Source organism: Anguilla anguilla, chromosome 5 (genome assembly GCF_013347855.1).
Source record: "Anguilla anguilla isolate fAngAng1 chromosome 5, fAngAng1.pri, whole genome shotgun sequence".
Taxonomy (NCBI): domain Eukaryota; kingdom Metazoa; phylum Chordata; class Actinopteri; order Anguilliformes; family Anguillidae; genus Anguilla; species Anguilla anguilla.
The window spans coordinates 25,661,999-25,678,503 of NC_049205.1; the positions used below are offsets into that span (position 1 = coordinate 25,661,999).

The 16,505-nt window shown below is 39.9% G+C and overlaps 1 protein-coding gene across 2 annotated transcripts in view; it reads right to left on the reverse strand.

The window, feature by feature from the left end:
• Positions 1-9,687, reverse strand: part of rapsn (receptor-associated protein of the synapse, 43kD) — a 261,349-nt gene extending 251,662 nt beyond the window's left edge. For both annotated transcript variants that reach the window (XM_035416467.1, XM_035416466.1), the window contains exon 1: positions 9,191-9,687. In XM_035416467.1, the coding sequence (XP_035272358.1) occupies positions 9,191-9,415 (225 nt within the window). In that variant the 5' untranslated portion in view covers positions 9,416-9,687. The remainder of the gene's footprint in view (positions 1-9,190) is intronic.
• Between the last annotated feature and the right edge of the window lie 6,818 nt (positions 9,688-16,505).

Consider the following 16,505-nt stretch of genomic DNA (forward strand, 5'->3'; position numbering starts at 1 on the left):
CGGATATGCACTTCCTTTTGTGGGACCGAGACAAACGAGTGGTGCAAGCTAAGTGTTTATTGGGTATTGTGTATTCGATTGTGTATTCGATTTATTTGATTTATTTGTTTTTTGGTGTTTGTTTGGATTGGAGTTGGAGCAAGACGAACGAGTGGTGCTAGCAAATTGTTTGCTGGGTGCTGTGTATTTGATTAATTTGCTTTTGGGTGTTTCCTTGTTTGGATTGGGGTTGGAGTTCTCTGGAGCCTGGAGTGGAGTTTTTCTGTGGAGTTTGGAGTTCTAATATTAGTTCACGTTCTTAAAACTCATTATTATAAGCAAAATTTTTGCCGTTAAAGGAACAGAGAGGGACTTTTACCCGCTTTTTTTCCCCTTTGTTAGCACTCGGCTAGTAAGCTGGTTAGCATACTTGAGCTAACAAGGTTTTTTTGAGGGGGTTGTTTCGCCCTTTTAGAAGCAAATCCTAGCTGCCCCAGTGTTAATCTAGTGCTAACGTTAACTGTAGTATATTATAAACTAAGCGCTTTACGTTAGAAAGTTAAGAGGCTTTTCGCCTCTCCGGTTTCTACCGTTAGCTGTCCAGAGCCATCTCCTGTGTTTTTAAGCCGCAGATTGGTGTTTTTGTCTCTGTTACATATCGTTAGCAAAATAGTTTGCCTCCATTGTTAAGTACTAACGTTAAATATAGTGGTTAGTCTAGTATTATAAGCGGATTGCAGATAAACTTTGGGTATATTTTAGCCTGTGACAAAATATTACCTAGCTTGCTAAGTACAAGGGTTTCTTTTCATTGAGTTACTGGCATTTAGCAAAAGCTAAGTTAGCTGATTAAAAATCAGATTGATTTCACAGCTGGTCGTTCTTTTGTGTATTAACTAAAAGCTTAGCTTACATTACCTGGGAAGTTAGCTAAAAGAGGCTTTTTTCCTCTCCAGTTTCTACTGCTTGCTGTCCGGAGCCACCTAGCGTGTTTTTTAAGAGCGGTGTTGCTGATTCCGTCTCGGCAGTAAATTTATCTTAACTCAGGGAGAGATAGGAAGATAGTTAGGGGTTAAAATGTGGCCAAAACTATGTGAGGGGTGTAGAATGATTGCTCTGCTGGAAAGCGATTTCCTTTGGCTGTTCATCTGTCACTGCTGTCAGTTTATTGAGCATCTTGAGAGCAAGATTTGTGTTCTCGAGAGCCAACTGGCTGAACCTTCACATAGTTTGCAATTGGAAGAGTTCCCAGAACTTAATAGCACGTCCTTTAAAGACCTGGTGTGCATGCCTAGGCCAGGGGGGGGAGGCGGGGGGGAGTCTTCAGAGCAGGCAGGGAGAGGCAGTTGGGTGACAGTAGGGCGTAAACGCAGGAAAGGGCTTGCACACCACATAGGGGCGGCATCTCCAGAGGTTGTGGTGTCCAGCCGATTCCTGCCCTTGCAGGAATTGGACCTGGCCCTTGACCCTGAGAGTGGGGGGACTGATGAGCCTCAGGGCACCCAGATGGCCACATCCTCCAGGAAAAGGGAGTTATTAATAGTGGGGGACTCAATTATTAGAGAGGTAGGCAGCATAGACTGTTCGCGTGACAAGGAGTCTCGCACGGTGTGTTGCCTGCCTGGTGCCCAGGTAGAAGACCTCCTTGAGCACGTGGACAAGCTCCTGGCCAGAGAAAAAAGGGATCCAGTTGTCATGGTTCACATATGGACCAATGACATAGGAAAGGGCAGGTTTGAGGTCCTGCAGGACAAATTTGAGGAATTAGCAGAGAAGATTAGGAGCAAAACCTCCATGGTAGTCTTCTCTGGAATTCTACCTGTACCACGTGCAATCAGAGGGAAGCAGAACTTTATCTGGAGGTTGAACACGTGGCTACAATCCTTTTGTAGGAAAGAGAGGTACAGGTTTATGGGGCACTGGGATTCCTTTTGGGACAGGAGTGAGCTGTATAAACATGATGAGCTGCACCTGAACTGGAGGGGTACCTTTGAAATTGGACCAGCATATGCTCAGGGTAACACAGGATTATTTAAATTAGGGACTTGGGGGGCAGGGAGGATAGAGAGTGTAATGGGTAGGGTTAGGGTTTTAGTAAGGGTGGCTTGGGACGGTGGGGAGTGAGGGAACAGGAGAGGATGTGTAGAAACTATAGTCTGAAATGTCTTTGTTTAAATGCTAGAAGTATAAAAAACAAATATTTGGAAATTGAGGCTATTAATGGTAAGGGCTATGACATAGTAGGGATTACAGAGACATGGCTGGGGGAAGAGGATGGGGATGAATATAATATAGAAGGGTATAAAATTATTAGGAAAGATAGATCCAGTATGAGAGGTGGGGGTGTGGCTCTATATGTAAAAGATAATCTGAATGTGCAAGAAATTCCAGAAATTGACCAGCTCATGCCTAGTGAGGATATCTGGATTAAGCTCATAGGGGAAGATGAGAAGGGGCTTAACATAGGAGTGTGTTACCGACCGCCCGCTTCAGATAGTAGTGTGAATACAATGCTCTTTGAAAATATAAAACAGGCATGCAGAGGAGGTGAGACTATTATTATGGGCAACTTCAATTACCCCAGTATTAATTGGGAATTGGTGACAGGACAAGGAAAGGGAGGAGGAAATTTTAGATGTTATAAAATCTGCTCACTACGCTCCAGCAGAACATCACTGCAGGTTGCAGAGAGGAAGTGGAGAAAATCCCGATCCTCTGATGACCTGACCGCATACCATACCCTGCTGGCGACTTTTACATCTGCCCTCACGTCTGCAAAAGCCTCTTTTTTCCAATCCAAGATCAGCGCGTGTCTCTAATCCACGTAAACTATTCTCCACCTTCTCTTCCCTCCTCATTCCTCCTCCACCCCCACCTCCCTCTTCCCTCTCCGCAGATGACTTTCTGGCCGCCTTTGAAGGAAAGGTGGCTACAATCCTTCACCCATCCAGTGAGCCCCCCAACCCCCCAGGACAACCCCACAGCCACACTGACCTCCTTTGAAATGCTGGAGGACTCCGATGTATTACAACTCATCACCTCTCATCGCGCAACCACCTGTCCACTTGACCCCATCCCATCTAAAGTTCTCCAATCTATCTCCAGCGAGCTCCTTCCCTATCTGTCTTCCATTGTTAATTCCTCTCTCTCCTCTGGTCATGTTCCCTCTGTTTTTAAGATGGCTCGTGTTACCCCACTACTCAAAAAAACCCACCTTAGACCCTTATTAGATAGAAATAAGTAATTGTACCTTACTGAACCCGTGTTCAGCAGTTGTCTACGATCATGAAAATGCACTTTTTGTACGTCGCTTTGGATAAAAGCGTCTGCTAAATGAATGTAATGTAATGTAATAAATAACCTGTCTTTAGCACAGTATGTCAGACAGCCTACAAGAGGAAAATCAATTCCAGATCTGGTGTTATGTAATAACTCTGACAGAATTTGTAGTATAGAGGTAATGATACCACTTGGGACAAGTGATCATTCCACAATTAAGTTTGATGTATTTTGGCAAACTAAGAGGGCCCCATCTAACTCCAGGATTTTAAATTTTAGGCAGGCCAACTTTAAAAAGATGCGATCGGAATCAAGTAAGGTAGACTGGGTGCAACTTCTTGATTGCAGGACTGTGAATGAAAAGTGGGGCAGGTTCAAAAGGGTTGTACTTGATGCTCAGTGTAAATTCATTCCAAAGGTGCAGAAAAGTAAGTTGAAAAAGCAGTCTCCACAGTGGATGAATAAAGCTATACGGAAGAGTTTGAGGGAAAAGAATAAACTGTTTAAGATATATAAAAATGACAGTACTGGGAGTAATAAGGCTGAATATTGTAATATGCGTTCTAAGGTTAAAAAATACCTAAGGGTAGCCAAAAGGCTCTATGAAAATCAAATTGCAAATGATGTTAAAAGTAATCCTAAACGTTTCTTTCAATACTGCAATAGGAAAAGGAAAGTTAAAGAGGAAGTTAAGGGCATTAAAAATAATGACGGAGCACTTATTTATAAAAATAAGGATATTGCGGGTGCCCTAAATGGCTACTTTGTTGAGAGTTTTACCAGAGAAGAGATTACTAATAGGCCTGGAAGGCGTATTCAATACTCAGAATGCCTTGGCAGATATTGAGGGGGGGATATAAAAGTATTAGATAAATTACATAAACTAAAGACAAATAAAGCAGCAGGCCCTGATGGCATATACCCAAGGGTACTAAAGGAGTTAAGGGAGATCATTTTTAAACCACTGGCAAGTATTTTTATACAGTCTTTATAAACTGGAGAAATACCGAATGACTGGAAACAGGGTATTGTAATACCAATATATAAAAAAAAGGGGACCATACTGATCCAGGAAACTACAGGCCTGTCAGTTTAACTTGAATCACATGTAAAATACTTGAATCTATCATTAGAGACAAACTAGAATTATTTCTTGAAAATAATAACATCCTAAGGGATAGCCAACATGGTTTCTGCAAGGAAAGGTCATGCCTGACAAACCTTCTGACATTCTTTAAGGAAGCTACCAAGTGTCTGGATGGGAGCAAGGCTTATGATATTATATACTTAGATTTCCAAAGGGCATTTGATAAGGTGCCACATAACAAACTCATTATCAAAATGAGGACAGTAGGAATTACAGGAGGCATTTCATAGTGGGTTCGGAACTGGTTACAGGATAGAACACAAAGGGTAGTAGGAGGGATATTATCTGAGCAGGGTATTGTGGGAAGTGGAGTTCCACAGGGATCGGTGCTGGGTCCACTGCTCTTCCTCATTTACATAAATGACCTTGACACGGACATTGAAAGTACACTGGTTAAATTTGCAGATGATACAAACCTGGGAGGTTTAGCCAGCAGTTTGGAATCCACTAAAGTAATCTAAGAAGATTTAAACAGAATCCAGAAGTGGGCAGAAACCTGGCAAATGAAATTCAATATATGTAAATGTAAAGTTCTACATGTGGGGAATAAAAACATAGGGCAGGATTACTTTATGGGTGGTACAAAATTAGAATGTGCACATGTAGAAAAATACTTGGGAGTAATAGTTAATCAAAGCATATCAGGGTCTGGTCAATGTGCTGTAGCAGTAAAAAAAAGTCAACAGGATGCTGGGATACATAGCCAAGTATTGAGTATAAATCTAAGGAAATCATACTCACCCTATACAATACCCTTGTCAGACCACACTTAAAATATTGTGTGCAGTTCTGGGGACTGTACTACAAGAAAGATATAGAGGCGCTGGAAAAGGTCCAAAAACGGGCAACCAGATTGATTCTGGGTATAAAAGATAAGTGTTATGAGGAAAGGCTTGAGATGCTTGGACTTTTCAAGCTTAGTAAAAGGAGACTTAGGGGTGATTTAATTGAGACTTTTAAATTCATTAAAGGGATTAACAAAGTGAACTACAGGAAATTATTCAAGTTGAGTTCAGTTAGCAGAACGAGGGGGCATAAATGGAAACTGGCAAAGGGTAAATTTCACACAGGCGTTAGGAAATATTTTTTCACACAGAGAGTGGTCAATGGTTGGAATAGCTTGCCTGGACATGTAGTGGAGGCAGAAACACTGGGGGTATTCAAGGCCCGGCTTGATACAGTGTTAGATACTATTTAGCTTGTAGGTAAACTAAGCATTAAGTAGCCTACCGTTTAGTGGTAGGAATTGACGAGCAGTGTTGGGCTGAATTGCCTGTTCTCGTCTTATGTTATGTTATGTTATGTTATGTGTACATTATGGAGCAAACAGGACAGAAACCCAGGGACCTCCAAGCACCAGGAGATGAAGAGGCCTAGGCTGCAGTTGGAGTGGCCCTCTGGTTGGTGTGCCCAGATCAGAAACTTAACCGGCGTGGCAGCTGTGAGGACTATGGACACCACTGGCACTAGTACCCCATACCCCTCTGCATTACCCTGCACATGCTACTGCTGAGGGTGAAGGAAGAAAGGGAGGTGCTCCCGCCAGGTTATGTATGGCAATCCACCACGACAGCCCAGCCACAGCCAACCCACACACTCCAGGCATCCAGTGCTTTCTGTTAAAAAGCTAAGCATTTAGGTGTCACTCAAAATCACTCCTATGTCCCTGGTTTAAACTATTAAATTAAATAAATTCCTTAAAGGACATGCTACTCTACCAATTGTGAACTGTGGAGTCCAGCAAGCTCTGGCTCTCAAGATCAAGAATCTTGCTCTCGAGGTGCTTAACCAGTTGGCAACAGATGAACTCCCCCTGGAAATCACTTTCTATAAGCGCAATCATCCTGCAACCACATTTGCTATGTTTTTACCCCTTAACTATCGCCTTATCTCTCATTAAGCTGAGTAAGTTACTGCCAAGATGGAGATACCAAGACCACAACTTAAATATACGCTGGTGGCTCCGGACAACTAGCAGCAGAAACTGGAGAGAAAAAAAATAAGGCAGTTGAAACTATCTAAGAATTAAATGAATTACACAAAAAAGAACTACCAGGTGTGGAAGCAATGGGATTATAATCAACTACCTTAGCTAGCTATTACTAAATAGCAATAACTGAAGAAACCCTTTTACTATCTAATATTATATTTAGCTATATTTCAGGACAAAATACGACCAAAATTTATCCAGAATCAGATGATCTATCAGATGAGGGGGGTGCAATTGCAATTGCACCCCCTCCCCCCAACTCATAAAGAAAACAATATATCTACATATAACATTATAAAAAGAATTGAGTCAGGATGAAGCATCCCTAACAGACACAGGCAACATTTCAGGCAATTCAGCAGTGCAACCTGCAGAGCAAGATCCTATTCTTGGTTTAGGAAACTGCTTAAATATCGTGGCTCTTCCATGGCCTCCTCCAGAGTTGTTATGATCTGTTGGACAGATGATGCAGGGTTTTTCTTAATTATGGTGAGAATTCTTTGGTCATCAACTGTAGAGGTCTTCCTAAGCCTACCAGGCCCTTTGTGATTACTGAGCTCATCGGTGCTGTCTTTCTTCTTAATGATGTTCCAAAAAGTTGATTTTGTTCGGTCTAAGGTTATGTCTCTGACTGTTTTGTTTTTCATATTTCTCAGCCTCATAATAGTTTCCTTGGCTTTCATTGGCACAATTGTGGTCCTCATGTTGACAAATGCCAATTACAGATTCCAAAGGCAATCAAAAGCCTAGAATCAAGACTAGATACTGAAAGCTGTCTTATAATCTTATAACTGCACTAAGGAAGCAACGGAACACACCTGGCTAATCAAAAACACCTATGAAGCCATTTGTCCCCACCATTATGGTCCCCTGAAATGGAAGGTTTGTGTATAGAAAGTGCTGTAATTTCTCTATGGTGAAAGCAAAATGTATAAAAAATACACTTCAATAAAAGCTGAGATTGTGCACTTTAACCACATGAATCTAAAATTGTGGAGTACAGAGCCAAATTAAGAAAAAAATATGTCTTTCTCCCAAATGTGATGGAGCTCACTGTATATCTAATTTGCTTGAATATGAGCACATTTTTGAGAGCTCAGGCTAGGCTAAGCTTAGCCACGTAAGCAAAAAAAGCAGTTGTGTGTGTGCGTGTCCAGGCATGCGTGTCTGGTTATGGTGAGGTCAGTTGGAAGGGCCGAGAAATTGCCTGTGCCTATGTCACTGTATGGGCTTAAACCAATCCAGGACCAATGTATAGTCTTTACTGCATCAGAGGGGGTTTGTAGTTTGTAGTTTGAGTGAATTTTATTTACACCTCTGAAAGAGCTAGAACCCAAACTTGCAGGTTGCCAAAAATTAATTTAATTCAAGGTTTAAAAAAAAATCTGATTCACACTTAGGGCTATAGATCCAGTTCACTACAAGGGTTGCCAATTGTATTCACACTTCGGACTAAAAATCAAATTCAATTTAAGGGCTGAAAATCAGACATAAACTGACCTATACTTTTTAGAAACTGTTAATTCAGTGTATATTTTCAGTTGGCCCAGACAGTTTCTTTTTAGTTATATTTTAAATGAAGGATATAGTAGATATTTTTTATTTCTGACAATGTTCTGCCTTCACAATGGCAAATAACAAGGCAAGAAATTGCACTTCACCTAACACAAAAGCAGGCTACACAGTGACATTATGCCTCCAGATGTTATAAATATGTTTCTGATTAAAAACATGCTTTCAATGTACAAAAATGGCTAGTTACTCGCACATACAAGGCACTGTCTATAAGTCATTAATTTAAACTGCCAAAATCAAAAGTATTGATATCAAGAAACAATATCCGCTATCTTAGCTCACTCAAATTAAACATGCTGTTTGAGCCAATATTGTTTCTTGTCAATAACTAGGTAACTAGGATGAACCATCACTCAGTATCAGATGTTATCAGCCCAAACACACTAGCAGTATGTGTATTTTAGAGCTCATTTAGGCTATTTTTTAACACTAAGAAATACAACTGATTTTGTTCCGATAACTCCCTAGCCCCTTACTTTGTACTGTAAAACCCTTTATTAAGATAAAGTTGCTAGTCATTTTGGGGGCTTTGTGTCAGCACATGGAACTCTGGGCTTCAGTTCCCACAAAAAAAGTTTTCCTTTCTTTCAATAAAACCTTTGATCTTGGAAGGACAGACCAGTTTTATTTGGAGGCATAATTGATAGTATTTTCAAATGAGTAAACATCCTAGTCTCACTTATTTTGATAGCAAATTTCTGAAGCAAAACTTGCATTCCTCCATGCATATAACTTGCCCTTTAGATCAATTTACCTGAAAAGCTTCCACATTATCTTTTTTTTATATGATGGAATAAAAAGTAAAAAAAAGCAAAAATAGCATGTGAAAGAAGAATAAAGAAATGAAATATACGACTTTGCCTTCAGATGCTATAAAATCGCAAAAAGACAGGCCAATCAAATTCCATTTAAAATAACAATGAGGCTTTGGAAATATTTTCCTTATTTTGTATCTTTTGTATCATTTGGTTCTTTTTTAAGAGGGATTTTTAAAGAGAAAATAATAACTCAATATTAATCTCTGCTGGTTGATCTTTCAGATATGACATTATAAAAATAACCACATTAGCCATAGAAAACTGAGAATGGATACAGTAAAACTATACAATGTGAAGTGTATTGTGAAGTGTATTTCTGTTTAACAGCACTCGGTCTAAAAACATGAGCAATGGCAGAAAACTGTCTCTTTACCTTTTGTTTATCTTCATTGCGGTTCTTACCTTCAGCATCTCTTTATATTTTCCCATTTCTGAGTGGGCAGTGATGAGACAGCCCAGCACCCGGAACTTCCCTCCAGGGTCCGATGTCTTCTCCAGCACCCTCACCCACACATGCAAGGCCTGCTCTGTCTGGTTAGACTGGTACAGGCGTAAACCTTTTTCAATCTGCTGCTTAGTTTGGTCCTGGCCCATCTCTGCTATGAAGAGCCACATAAACGTATTCATCCACTCAAATGTGACAGAGGGAAATATACGGTGCTGAGCAGCCTTCACAAACCCAATGTCTGTTTTAAGCTCAAACAGACTAACGAGAAACCAGGTCTTTCAGTCTGAGGCAATTTATAGTCAACATTTAGTCTCCTTGCAGTTTTGGGGGAAAGTTGGGTAAGAGCGCAGAAAAGTCCCTGAAAACAGTGTACGGGGCTTGCGATGAATCTTCAAACGGCACAGGATAAAAGCATGTCCCCAAAGCACTAGCTTTCCAGAATGGCTGCTCTCTCCACACCCTGACTGCAGGAATTCCATCCACCAGTCTCCACACCAACACAGCAACAGCTGGCACTGTCACTCTGAGCCATGTGTCACTGCAGGAATCTGGCCCTGCCCTCTGGTAGTTCCAAGGTCACAAAAGGAGGGCCCTACTGATTCACCCTCTGTCCAATCCCCACTCCATGCCCCAATACCATTCATAAAGCCACACCCAAAGCCCTCTCATAACAAACCACTAGACACTACCTATTTTCAAAGACAGCCAGAGCATTGTAAAAATGAAGGGGGAGGTAACAGGGTAAGCAGACTGTTTCACAAGCCTTTAGGAAGCAGTCATTAAAGAGAATAATTTCTTTGGTTGGGCCTTATGCACAGGGAAATGCATCCCCCTCCTCCCTGGGAAAATAATCTCAGAATAGTTCATAAAGGCTTACATGTTACAAGTCTTGGGTTACAGTGACAGAGCCTTTAGATGTATATCAGTAGGATCATTTCCACTCCCTAGTGTGAGGTTTTTCCCTTCAGTCCCCACCAGGATACAAATGCTTTAATCTTTCCATTCATCAGATTGTTCATCTTTAACCAAGATTCCCAAAATTCATTATACTTTTTCAATATAGCAGAAACAATGCAACTAACAATAAATGTAACTCAGCTCAAATATGCATGTAGCAGGGACACTCCATTTACACACAGAATGGCATGTATTTAGTGTATGAGAAGACAGCTGAATGCTGTATCCTGCAGCTGTCTAAGGCTCAGTAACCATGTGGTATCTATAAGAGACATCAAACGACAAACATTGCTATTCTCATTTCCACACACAGGTGGCAGGAGACACCAGGCCTGGAAGCATCCGTTCACCAGAACATCACGCAGTCATTCTTATTCAATTAAATGTACGGGAATATCAAAACACATATACTATCCACATTATTCTATAATATCACTCTCAATAAATGGCACCATATTGATTTAGGAGCACTTCAGCAGTGTGGGTGACATTGAAGGGCAGCAGCACTGTTCACTGGAAAATGTCAGCCAAACCCAACGCTAGATAGATGGACATCAACCAAAAATAATAACAATTAAAGCCGCAAGCGGCGTTGGGAGGGGTCCAAGCATTGGCACCATCGCGCCCCCTATGGAACGATTTTAAAATGGCTCTGTCCTCATGATCATATGCCTTCACCCAACATATCTACTGAATATCATGATGATCGTATAAAATATTGACGACTTATGGCCAATTTTGTGCTAAGAGACGCTGTCGGATGACTTAGTTACGTCGCCATGGATGTGTCCTGGCCACTTCCCGTAAAGGCCTTTACTATGTCGTAACACTTAGATGGCATGTCGTAACACTTAGATGGTCCGCCGTGTATGCACAGCTGCAGTGTTTCTGCGCCGCAACTAAAAAAGGCGTCACACTAGTGTTGTCACGATACCAAAATTTTGACTTTGATACCGATACCAGGTGTAGTATCACGATAATTGATACTGAAACGATACTGATTCAATACTCGGTACCTAACGATACTGAAATTACCTTAATAGATCAGAAACATAATGTCCACAAGGGATGACCTCATTTTCGAATTCACGGTTTATTAAAAACCCGGTTTATTAACAACCTTTAAGTTGAAGCCTGTTCAACATATCAATAAGCATATGACTATAGCGTTACAGAACTAAACCATAGAAAACTATATTAAATATATTTCAAAAATTAAACAATTGTAAAGTAAATTATCTGTAAACAGGTCTTATATCTAAAAACAGCACATTTCAATAACAATACAGCATCTTCCTATAATAAAATATTTACAAATTAGAACAGCTATTGCTACTGAAGTGAACTGAGTCTAAGCTTGCGCTGTATCAACCACGAAAAAATGCACAAGCGCAGGTCACCTCACTTGCCAACCTTAGTTGCTACTGCCATCTAGCGAAGATTCTGACAAATCATAACTTTTCATCCTCTCAATCGGTAATGCGGGAGACACATGTCCCTGGCTTTTACATTTGACGCAAAACTACCGAACGTCGGAAAATTCTAATACCGAACCGTTTCTTTTTTTTTTTTTTTTTTTTTTTTAAGTACCGAAAAAGTGCTGAAGTGTCGGTGTACTGTGCAACACTACGTCAGACACATATACCAATCCATTGCTCAGCTTAGCAGAGAATGCACATTTCAGAGCGCCTCAGAGACAGATAGGATAATAATACATATTTCATATAGCCTAATAAATACGACATTAAAAAAAACGAAACGAAAAATCAACTGGACATTCCTGCTAGCATGCGTGCTGCCCGAAGAATACCTTATTATTTATTTAGACATTGGCAGACTACAGCATTTGCGTCTGTAACTGCAGCGAGAAACTGCAGCTGTAGACACAAGAAAGTTTGTTATATTATGGTAACAACGGAATGAGGCGGACTACATATATAGGCTATATTTACCGTCATTGTTTTATTATACCAGCGTGTTTTCGCGCGTTTGCACAGAAACTCAATTACTATCAATAAAAATGGTTTAGCTATTTCTCAGCATAGCCTAATGACGGATGGAGATGGGACGAAAATAATTTTCAACCGTCCACCACATTTTAGCAACGTTCCAACACTCTCGTAATCACTGTTCCATGGGTCACAAAAACTATTACACTAACGCTTACATTGCAGTGTGAAAAATCCACATTATATAATACCACTAACCTATTTAAAGACACCCAATTTCAAAAAGAACGTATATAACGAAAAGAACGTATATAACCGAAATATTTTGAGCAGTAATACTTACATAGCAACATGACATTTTATCTGTGTTTAGTAGCCTAGTATAGAGACAGAAAATCAATGACAAAGTCCTATCCGCTTCTGTTTTGCGTCAGAAAACGATGTCACATAGGTCTATCAGCAAAGAAATGGCTTAGCTAAGCCCTGAAGTCCTCAATAATAATAGTACTCTACAAGAAATTATGAAAATCGTTGACAACGTTTAGTTAGGTGAATCGTCTTTTATGTTACGCCACAGTGAATGCGCAAGTGATGCGATAAGAAAATATTCCGTTGCGCTGAACTATAAAACGCTATTCCAAATGAAAAATCATACATGTTATACATCGTTAGAAAGCTTATACTCTCACCTACTGAATAAATGAACTGTCAATGAAGCCAAATTGTACGAAAACGGCGACAACGCCGTAAGCAACAGGAATCACAAACGGATTGTCCAAGACAATATATGACCACTCAGTCGCAAAAGGGACATCTCTACGCGTAAAACCAATGGTAAGATTGTATATTTATTCAATGTTTAGTCCCAGATATTGACTGTAGAATTACATGGTATAATTAAAGAAGAATTGTCTCGTTTATGTCGTTATTCAGTGAGCAGCGTTGTCACTGCTGTATTGGCATATTTTAGGGCTAATGTCGGGTTTATCTTGTTGCTACAGAATATTGCATTACATTACATTACAGGCATTTAGCAGACGCTCTTATCCAGAGTGACGTACAACAAAATGTATAACCATAATCAGGAACAAGTAGAGGGCCTCTAGCCTCTAGCCTACCGTTCCAAGTGCAGGGAACAACCGCATAGTCCAACTTGGACCCTGTAGGTTAAACTGATTAACACTAACACAAACAAGTACAGCAACAACGCAGTCCATGCGAAAGTACAAGCAATAGTTAAGACGAGTGCATTAACTAAGTCACCTACGAAACAGCTAACTAGTTACAACCCTAACCTTACAGTTAATTTAGAGATTAAATTGAGAATACGATTTCTCTCAGCATAATGACGGATTTAAAGAGTAAACGAACTCACCCGTTATTGTCTTCAAATGGATCCATGTCAAAGAAAAGTAATGATTCATCCTCTCAAAGCTTTACCGCAGCGTATTATTTATTTAGACACTGGCAGAGTACAGCATAAATTGCGTCTTTTGTGAATATTCAATGTTAGAAATTGCAGCGAGAAACTGCAGCTGTAGACACAAGATAGTCTGTTATGTTATGGTAGCAACGGAACGAAGCGGACTATATATGTATTACCGTCATTGTTTTATTATACCAGCGTGTTTTCGCGCGTTTGGACAGAAACTCAAAACCTACCAATAAAATGGTTTAGCTTTTTCTCACCATAATGACAGATTTAAAGACTTAACGAACTCACCCGATACTGTCTTCAAATGGATCCATGCCAAAGAAAAGTAATTATTCATCCTCTCAGAAAGCTTTTACTGAAAAACTTTTGGTAGCCTATCCTAGCATGCACTCTAGGTGGCACTGTCAGACCGTCCTTTCACTGATAAAAACTAGACCTACGGTGTCGGATTACTTGCGTCGCCATGGTTGTCGCTTGCTGTAAAGAAGTTTACTCGATGTCGTAACCGTTTAGATTTGGAGCTCCAGCTTTTCCGCACCCCACCTAATGAAAAAGTCCAAATGGTGTGCAAACCATATGGCGGACATAGGTGCTCCCAAAAGGAAAGTTGTAGAGCACATTCAGATGCATCAGTCGATGAAGTTTTGCGTTGATCTGACTTACGGTGTGGGAGGTATGACCTTTTAAAGTATGATCCTTTGTTATAGCGCCACCATCTGGCCGACATAGGTGATTTTTAGAGTAGTGGGGGGCCATAGGAACCCACCTGCCAAATTTGGTTGCTCTAGGACTTATGGTTGCTGAGCCTCAGACATTTTAGCGGAGAAAACTGCCACGCCCCAACTAAAAAGTCTAAATGGAGGGCAAACAATATGGCGGACAAAGGTGGGGCCAATGGCAAAGTTGTAGAGCACGTTGAGATGCATAGGTCGATGAAGTTTTGTGTTGATCTAACTCATGGTGTGGGAGTTATGGGCTTTTACGCGTTACCCTTTGTTATAGCGCCACCATCTGGCTGACATCTAGCTGATTTTTAGTGCCTGAGTAGTGGGGGGCCATAGGAACCCACCTGCCAAATTTGGTTGCTCCAGGACGTATGGTTGCTGAGCCTCAGACACTTTTAGCGGAAAAAAATAAGAATAATAATCCTAACAGATACAATAGGGTTCCACCAGCTTCGCTGCTTGGACCCCTAAAAATGTGTACTATTGTTAATTACATTGCCTACTAGCTAGCAAGCTTCAATGTGTTTGATTCCACATTTTAATCAAACAGCTTAAACTTGGCTAACACCAGCTAACATGTGTCATTACATGCCAGTATACATTATTTTTGCTTCTTTATACATTTTGTTGGTTTTATTCTCATAATCATAATGAGACTAAAGTGGAAATTACTGGTATATTTTCAAGATTTAAGATTTACTTTTGTCCCCAAGAGGAAATTTGTATTGGACACAATGCAGCAGCATAAATACAAATAATATCACCCATGATAAATACATAAACAAACACACTGAACATGCCTCAATCATACATAGGGCTTTTTTTTATTAAATCATATTCATTTATATTCAATTCATATACACAGTGTATTACAAAAGTTTTCAGACCTGTGACCAATTCTCACATCATACTGAATTACAAATATGACTCCAAATGGTAAAGGGGGAAATCATGCAGTTTACAACTTTACAGAATGCTTAAAAACATTGTCAGATGTGATTTTGGACAGAAATAAGATAAGTGCAGATTTGTAATCTTGAAGTACTCACCTATCATTCAGCCATCATTCCCTTAAATGTCACAATGTGCAAATATAAAAATGTATGAAAATGTGAAGTCTGGTCAGTTTTGCTGCTGTTCAGGTCAGGTCTTCTTCATTGGTAGAAAAAATAGTAGCTTTGCAAAAGACATGCCAATGATGTGGTGACGTAAATGAATTAATATAATAACTACTTCTTGATACAAACGAAAGAGGCAAAAATTGTTTCACTATTTGAAAACTTTGGTGATCAACGCAATTTAAAGGAATAATGCTGGCATAATTTATTTTTCTTATTGTCAACATATCCTATGGAAAGACCAAGCTACAATGCTTCTGTCCAACTCTATACTGTCTGACATTCTCCTACCCCATTTAGCCTACCACTCAACCAAAAAGCCATTTATTCAAATTGTGCACTATAATGATTAAACAGTTCAGGAAGGCATATTTTAAGTTTCAGAAAAAGCAGCCTATTATCACAAAAAACATGGCCAGTATAGTTTTTACCAAATTTACTTCAAAATGGAACAAAATGTTCATTTCGATGGGGATTAATTTGAGCATGTCATTGCAGAACTGTTTTCCACATGTCGAAAAAGCAATCACTGTCACGTCATGAAGTTGTTTCAGTAAAAAGTACAAAGATAAGGTTCATCGCAATGATGAATTATGCTGACCAAAGCTACAGTAAGTCTCTTTGACTTGTTTGAATATTTATTTGGACGACAAATGGACTTCTATGAATACCATGATGTTGACTATATCTGCCGTTGGCTAGATGGCAATACTTGTAGGCAGGATAAATTCATTGTAAGTTTTGGTCATATCATAGGATACTCTATGTTGATCATAAGAAAAATATAAAATTAAGCCATGGGTCATGGAAAGGAATTTGCTCCTGCACTCAATCAGATTACGGGCATGAATCTTCACAACACAGTGGACAGAAGGCTAAGAAGAAGTGATAGTGAATATACTTCCTGGAGGTTGATGAAGGAGAAAACCCACCAAAGGATCAGACAGTGTGGAGGAAGGAGACACAAAGTTTATTATACATTTTTATTCTGTTCAACTCCTAGATCATTTGAGTGTTTATGTCCACACTCATATTCATCTAGCACTTTCTATTTACATCTTGAATGCAGTCCTGCATGAGAGGCT